General features: G+C 36.9%; 1 protein-coding gene across 1 annotated transcript; it reads right to left on the bottom strand.

The window, feature by feature from the left end:
- Positions 1-379: 379 nt before the first annotated feature.
- On the bottom strand, positions 380-796 carry LOC143598328 (uncharacterized). The gene has a single exon (XM_077076568.1). It carries the CDS (start codon positions 794-796, stop codon positions 380-382), a length of 417 nt encoding a protein of 138 aa, XP_076932683.1.
- Positions 797-11,370: the final 10,574 nt, after the last annotated feature.

Here is an 11,370-nt window from a genome sequence, read left to right as displayed (position 1 = left end):
CTATTTTCTGTATTTCTTTTTTGTAATCTCTTTTGATAATAAATAAGAAGTTTTGCTCCCTCCGGTACACTTTGTCTTATACGTTATAATATAAGTGTTCTGCCGGATCTTTGATTTTGGCAATACAAGATTACAACACATCGTAAGACTTAACATAAATTTTCCATATAACGGGCGTAAGACAAAATACAAATTGAAATTACAAAACTTTAGCTAGTCTATTCGGGCGCGCAGGTCAAAGTAAAAACCAACGAAACTGCTAAATGTAACACTTTTTTAGCTGTGCTACATTCCAAGTTCGCGGGACCTCCGTCCCATCTAACTTTTCTAACTTGTAATCACCCTTAGATAAAACTTGTTTTATCTTGTAAGGGCCTTCTCAAGTTGGGGCCAACTTGCCCGGAGGTTCCTGACCGGAAGCCTCATTATTACGGAAGACAAAGTCTCCCGCATCAAATTCACATTTCTGGACCCGCGAGTTATAATACTTCTGAAGCTGTCGCTTATAATTGTGCTCGCGGATCAATGCCAGTTCTCTTCTTTCTTCTAGTAAATCAAGATTCATCCGGAATTCGTAATCATTATCATCAATTAACAAAACTCTTGCAAATGGGATCCCGGTTTCGGCTGGGATCATGGCCTCAGTGCCATAGGTTAGGCTAAACAGCATTTCGGCATTGCTAGAATTTTTTTGGGTACGAAAAGCCCAAAGTACATGAGGCAATTCGTCCACCCAGCCCGTCCGCTTTGTTCCTAACCTTGACTTAATCCCTTCTTTGATAGTTCGGTTGGTCATTTCGACCTGACCATTTTCCTGCGGATGAGCTACAGATGTAAAATTTTGAATGACTTGAAGTTCTTTCAACCATTCTTGTAGTCCGCTATCAGCAAACTAGGTCCCATTGTCACTTACCAGTTCCTGCGGAAGACCAAACCGGCAAATGATAAATTCCCAAAGGAATTCTTTAACGCTTGATGCCGTTATTGATGCCACCGGTTTAGCTTCCACCCATTTGGTGAAGTAATCAATGGCCACTATCAAGAATTTGACTCGTCCAGGGGCTTCTAGGAATGGTCCCATAATGTCAATGGCCCATTTCTGGAATGGCCAGGCGGATACTACCGGGATCAGTTCATTTTTGGGGTGCAAGGTATTGGGGGCATGACGTTGGCAAGAGTCACACTTTCTGATTTCTTGCACAGCGTCTAAGTGCATGTCGGGCCAATAGAACCCTGCGTTCATGATCTTTGCAACAGTCATTCTAGGACCCCACGTGCAAGCCACAGATGCCTTCATGAATTTCTCGTATTAGATAATTCGCATCTTCCGCGTCTACACAACGCAACAGTGGTCCTAGAAATGATCTCCGGTATAACACGCCATCATTTAATTGGTAATTCAAAGCCTTGTGCTTAATCTTCTGGGCTTCAGCTTTTTCTATTGGGATAACTCTGGATGATAAATAAGCCTTGATCGGTGTCATCCACGATTCGACGCCCGTTTGAATTACCAGAACTTGATTTTGAGGAACGGACGGGTGGTCCAAGACTTCGACACGAATATCTTTAGCAAAGTGTTCGAAATTTCTCGAAGCTAACTTGCTAAGAGCATCCGCATATTTATTCTCGCTCCTCCTAATATGGAAAATATTGAAGGAGGAGAATTGTCGGATTAAGTCTTTTGCTTGCGAGAGATAAGAAGCCATAATATCGTTTTTTGCTTCGTATGTTCCGTTTATCTGTCCCACAATTAGCATGGAATCCACCCGTGCTTCCAAACACTTCACCCCAAGCTTTTTCGCTATCCGCAGTCCCGCTAGAAAAGCTTCATATTCTGCCTCATTGTTGGTGCTTTTGAAGTCTAATTTTATGGCATATGTGAATTCATGGCCGTTAGGGTTAACTAGCCTGAGGCCTGCACCAGATCCTTCACTGCTAGAAGCTCCGTCTGTGAACAATGACCAAACTTGTCCTTGTTCCGGGGGTGCTTGGGGTTGCTGTTCAATCAAGCATTCTTTCTCTTTGTGCTGCGGGACTTCGGTGATGAAGTCCGCGAGTACCTGTCCTTTGATCGCTGGTCTAGGCTTATATTCGATTGCATGTTCACCCAACTCAATGGCCCATTTTGCCAACCGTCCAGACAATTCCGGTTTACTCAACACGTTCTTGAGTTTGTAACCGGTCAGAACGTTTATGGGATGTCCCTGAAAATATCTGCGGAGCCGTCGGGCGGCATAGACCAGTGCAAAGACAAGTTTTTCTAACATAGAATATCTGGTCTCCGGATCTGACAACGTTTTACTGACATAGTAAATTGGTGTTTGGACATTTTTCCTATCCGTCAATAGTACGGCCCCTATGGCAATATCCGAGGCAGATAAATACAGCGTCATAGGTTCACCCGCATATGGTGCTGTTAGAGTGGGCAACTCCATTAAGCATTTCTTAACCTCTAAAAATGCTTTTTCAGCTTCCGCAGTCCACTTGAAATGTGCCTTCTTGAGGCAATTTCTAAGTGTTGACACGAATGGATAAGACTTGGCCGCGTGATTTGCTAAGAATCGTTTTAGCGATACAAGTCTTCCATTAAGTGTTTGAACCTCTTCGAGGGAAGAAGGAGAGGGCATGCGGGCTATAGCCTGAACTTTATCGGGGTTGGCTTTGAAGCCCGCACCCGTTATTATGACTCCAAGGAATTTTCCCTCTTTCATCCCAAACGAACACTTAGCCGGGTTCAACTTCATGTTGATGCTTCTTAATGTTTCAAATGTCTCTTCAGTATCTCTTAACATCTGATCCTCTTCAATGCTTTTGATTACTAAATCATCCATGAAAACCTCCAGGTTTTGGCTTATCTGACCTTGGAAAGCTTGATCCATTAATCGCTGATATGTGGCGCCCGCGTTCTTTAATCCGAAAGGCATCATTTTATAGAAAAAAGTGCCTTGATCGGTAAGGAATGTTGTTTTATCCTCATCATTCGCCGCCATACGAATTTGGTGGTAGCCTTTGTAGGCATCAAGGAAGCATTTGAATTTGAACGGGGCTACAACGTCTACCTTGAGGTCAATCTCAAGTAATGGATAACAATCTTTGGGGCAAGCTTTGTTTAGGTCTTTAAAATCAATACACATCCGCCATGTCCCGTTGCTTTTTGGGACAATAACTGGAATAGCTACCCATGTCTGATATTTGCTTTCCCGGATGATTCTGGCGTGAAGAAGATCTTTTACTTGCTCATTCATGGCTTCCGTCTGTTCCGGGCCCATCTTCCGCTTTTTCTGGACAATTGGGGTAAACATCGGGTTTACCCTTAACTTGTGTTCAGCAATGTTCCGCGGGACACCAGTCATGTCCGCGGGTTGCCAGGCGAAGATGTCCACGTTTTTGGTTAATAACTGTTTAAAAAGGTCTTCACTATTTCTGAAATAACAGGTCCAATTGTGACTGTTTGGTCAGGAAATTTCTTGTTCAAAACCCATTTCTCTGGCTCGGTCCTCTGACCTTGTCTTGGGACCTTGCTCGGTCTTGAACTCTCGGTTGCAAAACAGTGTCGGTTAACATGAATTATTGCCACACCAGTGCTTGTTGGGACTCCTTCTGCACCGTGGGCCGTGGACGGGTGGGCGTTGAAATCGCCAATCGCCTCTCGTCCCAGAATAATGACATGCTTAGAAGTTGCTGGTAGAACCAAAAATTTAACTTCTTCTGTCCTTGAATGAACTCCATCGCTGACTGTTACAGGAAATGTTATCACCCCTCGTGGGTGCATTATCTCTCCTCCAAAACCAGAAACTGGGGCATGAATTGGTTTTAACCTTTCTTTGTCTTCCTCGTCTAATTGCTCGAAACATTGTTCGTACATGATGTCAGACGTACTGCCGATATCAAAGAACACATATTTTGATCAGTAGTGACCGAAGTGAGCAATAATTATCAATGGATGTTTGTTACACGGGCCTCCTCTGATCCGAGGAAAGATCACGGGCTCGTTTTTCCACTCCTCGTCTAAATATTCCCTCCTTTTTCCTTTACCCAAATATTCACCCTGAATCATGTGGACGTTCAAGTCTTTAACTTGCCTTTTGGCTGGGCCCTGGCTGTCCCTTGCGGGAGGCTTAGCAGTCCCTGGTCGTGTGCCTTTGACCAAATGTTCGAGTTTACCATTTTTGACGGCTGCTTCAATTTCATTTCTGAGGGCCACACACTCGTTCGTGTTGTGTCCAATATCATTATGATATGAGCAGTGCTTCTTGTTATCGAGGAATGACTTTCTTGGTAATGATTGTGGTTTTCTGAAAGTCAAATTTTCAGTGGTGAGAATTTCTGAGGGAGTCTTTGATAACGGGGTCCAACTGTTAGAGGAACGGGCTGAAAAATTATGCTTGCTTTTATTACCGATCAAAGACCTTGCATCAAATTGCTTTGGTTGTTCCGAAGTTGGTTGTAGTCTTGACCAGATTGTCCCCTTGGCTTGTCTATTTGGTCTCGGAGTTTGGAACTCGACCCTTGGTAATTGCTTTTGACTATTGAAACCCAAAGTTTTCTCGGTTCTTGCAAAAAACTTTGCTGCTTTCATAATTTCGTCCCATGATTCGGGCATTCCATCTCTTCCCGTGAGAGTGAGGATCAAAGCATCACTATGAACATTCTTTCGAAATGCTCCCCTTAACATATCTTTGCTGATCCCTCCAATGTTAAGGCTCACGTTATTAAAACGAGTAATGAAGTCTTCGATAGACTCATTATTTCGCCTTGTGACATCCAGTATTTCAGAAGGATCGCGGGTATGTTTCTTTTGTTGACTAAAATGCTGGAAAATTTTGCTACAAAATCGTTCCAACTCTTAATATATAACGGTGACTTTCTTGTATTTAGGCTACCACACTCTTCAAATTTGGAGAGCCCCGATGCCCAACTTTGGCCAGACTGTTGTCTTAACCGAGACCACGCTGGGTTCAGAATTTGGCTTGGGCGTTCCCCCGGGAAACCATACCGCCGACTGCCACTTGACAGCCGTTGTGCCACCACAAGAGTATAACTCTCTGGCGTAACACACGGTGGGACAAAAAGGGGGGGGGGGGGGGTTCAAGGTTCGAACTAACAACCTTTGCACAAGGCCTAGCTCAAATCATTCATTGTTAATATCCACCCAAATTTAACACAAGTGGGATTCTAACTTAAGTCTCCACTGTGGAACCTAAACATTCTACCACTGACCACAAGTGAGGGATTGACCACAAGTGAGGGATTATTCGGAGTGTTAAAAAAGAAAAAAATGATAAGGATTAAGAAGTAACATCTTTCTATGAATGAAAAAGTAGAACTGATTGCTCAAAATGGAAATACACAAATAAAGCATGGGTGAATGCTCTAGTGAGATGGAAAGTTTGATGGGTGCTTGTCCATGCACTTAAAGTTAACAAATATGGTTGATATAATTGGGACATTTTATGCCAAAAAATAAGATTGGAAGATCAAATTAAGTGTTAGTTTGCGAAATTGATGGCACAATGATATCTTCTGATTACTTTTGATTATGATAAAACATACTCTTCAATGGTGGAAGTAGAAAAGTAGTGACTTTTGAATCATAGTTTTAACACAAAAAGATAATTAATACTTGTATTATGATAGTTACGAATCAGTGACGCTGAAACTGAAACTTACATATACAAAGCTTTTAATTTTGGTTGAATTTAAGAGCGATCGAATTAATGAATATTTATAAGTTATCTAGTTTTTAATTTATTTAGCATTAATACTTTTTATTTAACGGATAATGTATAAAAATGACAAATTTCCAAAATGTAATATAAAAATAAATAAGTAAATGTTTAATTTCTTTTTAGTTTGTTAATTACTACGCATGATATATATGGAAAAACTACAAAGGTTGGGAAAGCCGTGTCTCATCACTCATTGGAACTCACTTGAAATTGACTCCTTTATAAACAAGGCGATCGAGTTGAGCTAACTCGGTTTGTAAATGAGCCGAGTCCGAGTTAAAATAAGCTCGCTTATTTGATTTGTTTAAACTAAGCTCAAGTTTTAATAATTTTTATAACTGTTCCATTTAAAAATAACATATATAATGTTTCACAAGTCCACTAAATACCACTGTTGCGTTAAATTTACTTAATACATATTAGATTAACTTAAACAAGATGGCTTGAGCTTTTACGTCCAGAGCCCGAACTCAAGTTTCATCTTGTTAAGAATAAACAAGCCGAGCTGGTTCGTTTAACTTCAAGCCCAGGCATGAGCTAAAGTTGGTTCGACTCAACATATTTGTTAAGCAACCTTAGGGAATTAAAATTAGATAAAATCTGGCCATTAAGATTCATATAACTTGTTCGTTTAGAAGTCTTTTGAATCTTTCTATTTTATAATAGGGAAATTTCATAATAATGTCAAGTTTTTCTTAAAATAATGGCTACCGGCATATGACAAGTTTAAAAAGGTATAAGCTATAAAAGCCCTGTAAAATGGATGTCAAACATAACTATGTGTAATGATTGATGTTAAAAACACATATCAAAGTGGCACTTCACTAACATGTAATCGGTAGGCCTTTAACTAATCCACAATTTAAAAATGCTACGGTATGTTTTAACCAACAACTAAGTTAAAGAAAAAAATAAAAAATAAGAAATATAAATATTGCGACTGGATGAGTGGAATGGACCACACATCTAACACTGTTGACCTATGTTAAAGCATCCACGGATCATTGGTTGGCGCCCCATTTTGGTGGCTGCATAGCGGCTTTGGGGCCCCTCGGCGCTAATATGGCACCCTTCCACCCCCCCCCCCCCTCCCCACGATACTAAACCTAAAAAGAGTATGGATCTATAATGTGTAAATAAATGATGTATGCATGTACTTAACTGAATTGAGGAATGTTTATAATACTATTTATTTTATTTAATAAAACATATTGTTTAGTATGGATTTCATTATCACATAAATGAGTTAGTTTGATGTGATACTAGATGGAGATGAGTGTGGTGGTAAAAAAAATTGGATGGCAAGGCAAAGAAACTCTACACTTGGTACATCATATTTGAAATGACATGAACATAACTTTCGGTGAAACCTAAAAGCTTTATTGATGAACTTTTGGCTCTTATAAAACTCAATTCTTTCAACTCCCTTCATTTTCGCTTATTTTTCTCATATTTGTCCCCTTTTTTTTTTTTGTGGGTTTCACTTGTTATGTGGATGCATCATGCAAGTCGTTTTCAGTTGATGTGTACATAAAGAACACAAATATTTCAAGTTGTGTGATTTCCATATTTAAACTCAATGTCAGTTTCAAAGACTTTTGGACCGAAGGTACATGTCACTTCCAACATTTTCGATGGTGTATAAATATTGCACATATTATATGCCCCACAAGTCAAGCCCTAGCTAGTACTCTAGTAGTCACATGTTGATTTGAGTTATGTTGTGACATAAATGTGACTTGTATTATTATTATTTTTTTTGAATGACGGTCTATCGCTACGATAAGCCGTTATAAGGTCTGTCAATCACTATTACCTAAGTTCGAGTTCTTATATGGAATTTCAACCGTTTACTATATATTAGTTTGACGCTCCCCAGAAAGAACCCCGTAAGGGAAAGCCCTCTGACCATCAGATCGATCGGATGCTTGATGGCATAAATGTGACTTATGTAAAATGACTATTAATGCCTTTTCTTTTGTCTAGATTATATTCATTAACTAGCTTGTATGGTGTTTAGGGCTAACTTACCAAAACCATGGCCATGGGTTCACAATGCAATAGTGTATTCTAAACTTTAAATCCAACTGTATAAGTAAATTCTAATATGTATTAAAAATAATGATAAAAAATATATAAGTTAATGTAGAATTTCTAATCGGCTTTTGTATTATATTAATGCTTAAAGCATGTATATTTCAATTTCGTATACATTAGAAGCAAAGTAAATACCAGAAGTTTAATAAGTGTGTGGTGTTGAAAGTATAATATTATATGCTATATGATTTACTAGCTTATATATATATATATATATATATATATATATATATATATAATAAGAGAAAGGATCAAATAAAAAGTTTGATTTTCCTAATAAGGCTAGGAAAGAGGGTATTTTAGTCTACTACCTTAATATTGAAACCCACTTAATTTAATTTCAAAAACCCACTTAATTAGGACCCACTTAAATTTTCACTCATCTCCTACAACTACCACCGCCCACCGCCACCACCTTGCCGGAAAAGTCTTCGGAAATTTCGCCGGAAAATAAAACACTATGAAAAACACAATAAAAAAGACACAATGTAAAAAACACAATGGAAAAAACACTATGAAAATGAAAACACAATTAAATAACACAATGCAAAAAACACTATGAAAAAATAAAACAAAATTGTATAACACAATTTTGTAAAACACAATTATGATAAAACACACCTTGTAAAAACCCACGAATTTTTTTTTTATAAAGCAATATGGTACTCATATAAAAGATAAAAAACACTCGTTTTTATGGTGAAATTGTTTTGAAAAAAAAATGTCGTATAAAAAAGTTATGGACGTTTTAAAATGATGGGGGAATTTGACATGTGTCTTGCATGTGGAGAGAGAAAGTCAACAAATGTGTTATCCCTGTTATGTCATTACCCTTGTTTTACACTTGATGATCTCTCTAATTTAATCTCAACCATTCAATTCTCAAATGAATGGACAAGATTATTTCATATCCTTCCTAGGAAAACTAATATTCTTATTATAACTCAACCCTGTATAATAATATTAAAAATGCATGCAATCTTAAAATTTTGATTTCATTTGGTTCTTAACTGCAGGTGTCTCTCTTTTAATTTCAGGTGTATCTCTTCTAATTTGCATGCTTCCATTATTTAGTTTTGGCGGCACCAGGAATGATGGGAAACTAGGCGAGTAGTTGACATTCACTAATTGGATCCTTGAACTGAGCGGGTTTTATCTAACCGCATTGTCCTGCTTTCGAGCGAATGTTCACGATGTGATGAATTTAGCTAGTAGCTCATTCGAATGATTCTTTGATATCAATCAAGACTCTCAAGAGAAGTATGAAAATTGGTTGGTTGGTTGGTCGTTATTGGGCTTTAAATGAGATCATCAACAATTAATAAAGAGAAAGGTGATGCCTTAGCCCATAACGTTATTTCATGCTTGAAGCTGATGATAATGGTCTATGGTCCACAAATGCCTAATACAAAAGGAGACTTTAGTAAGAGTTACAAATCTAATCATGTTTTATTTTTTAATTCGTTACGCAGTCTTTTAGGTTAGTGGTAGCCTTTTTAGTTGATTTATCTACTTCGTGCTCTAAATCGAGAAAAACCTGATTATATTTAAAGTTTGTTCTTTAAATAATCAACTACACCATTTTTAGGGATGTAAACGAATCAAGTTGGTCATGAGTTACTCCAGATCGGTTGGCTAAAAGAACTCGAGCTCGAACTCTCATATGTTAAACAAGTCAACCCTTTTATTTATAATTGATCAAGTCGCTATTATTTTGGCCTACGACATGATGAAAACTGATCCCATTCAAGTAATATACAACACAACCTCTTGTTTAGTTACAAATTAACCACTACAAACACATGCAACTAGACAATAATGAAATAACATACAAAAATTACAATGTGATTTTCATGTAAGCGTCTATGACATGTAAATTAATAACACCCTTCATGCATAAAACGCCCTCATGTGATAGCGTGTAGGCGTTGTCATGCTAACCCAATTACACCAATGTGGGTGTTGGTCATTTGGATGGCCATATTATAATTTTGATGTTAAATTTTATCTATAACATGTGAATAAAAAACGGTTAATTTATATTTTTGAAGTGGTGGAAGAAATAGAATTTCTAGAAAAGTTAAATCATATCAATTACGAAAACATGTAATGTAAAGGTTTTTAGTGATGGCAGAAGGCCTGGTTGTTTCATAAGTTTTACTTGTTTCATTTTTTTAAATGGCAAACTACACTACTCTTAAATTATATCATTTTTTTCTAAACTTACTTTATGCTTAAAGATTGAATCTGTGACTTCCCAACAAAATAAATGAGTCCCGTACCACTAGACCAACTACCCAAGTAACATTTCATATGTTTTTCGGTTTTTATATATTTTTTTATCAATTTCTATTGTATAAAAAAATTATTTAACTTTTGCATTTGAGGCAATCACCTATAAAACTCATACGAAGTTCAACAACCTCTAGGTTTGCCATCATCGCCCATTGAAACATTATCATTTCACTAAATAATAATAATCATCTATTATGGTGTTTTTATTGCCTAGACTTATCTGATTTTTAATTTTTTTTAAGTATTACAATACTACCATCTTAACAAAATTTGTCCCAAAACATTGACTTACCAATGAATTATGGATGCCTCATTGACATACCAAAGAGACTCACATGTGAAAAGAATTTGTGAAATTAGCAAAGAACTTTAAACCAAACAAATGCATGGCAATTGATAATAACGCTAAAATTCAGTTGAGATGATAGTAATAAGCGAAACGTGTAAATCAAGTTGATAGGTAACACCAAAACTAGATGACCCCATTGAAAAATATTTTGGCCAGTCAATGATAATAGCGTTAAGACTGAATTTGGTAGAGCAGACATTATTATTTTATCAAAAACGTCCATACACTGCTACACAAATGAGTATCACCAAGAGATCATAACCCTCGTTAATCATATCTGGTAAAAAGTCAAAGAAACCATGAAAAAAAATCATTAAAGAAGCCATTGGTAATTCTATCACTCGTTTTTTTCACTATATCAAAAACTAGTAATTACTATTATTAGTAATAATATTTAAGACTCTAAAAATTTTTAAAACAAGACCATGTCCACAACCAAATATCTTCGGAAACTCGGAAAGACTAAATACCAATATGGGTCATCCAAACATGTTTCCAACCGGATTTAATAACAAAACCATACACATATTTACATGTTACATATGAATGCAAGCGAACCGAACAAACATGGACAACACTTTATTCATGTTTGTTTGTTAAGGAAATAATGTTTTCACAAACGGTTCATAAACACTTATCGAACGAGATTTTATGTTTGTGTTCGTTCATTAAGGAAATAAACATGTTCACGAACACAAATAAAATCGACGGGGCCTAGAGATTGAGATATATGTATTTATCAATATGAACAATGAGAAAGGAAATAAGAACAATGCAAAACAATGTGAGAATATGGTTTCTATTTTATGTTAGAGGTAATACATTAAATAATATAAAATGTTTAGATAAAATAAATAAATATATAAAATACTTTCATGAACAACATATACAAAACACATT

Source organism: Bidens hawaiensis, unplaced genomic scaffold (assembly GCF_021521415.1).
Source record: "Bidens hawaiensis isolate Kalapana, Puna unplaced genomic scaffold, B.hawaiensis_p1.1 tig00049942_1, whole genome shotgun sequence".
Classification (NCBI taxonomy): Eukaryota; Viridiplantae; Streptophyta; class Magnoliopsida; order Asterales; family Asteraceae; genus Bidens; species Bidens hawaiensis.
Note: the sequence above shows the minus strand (reverse complement) of the source record. Positions and strands in the feature narration are given on the sequence as shown.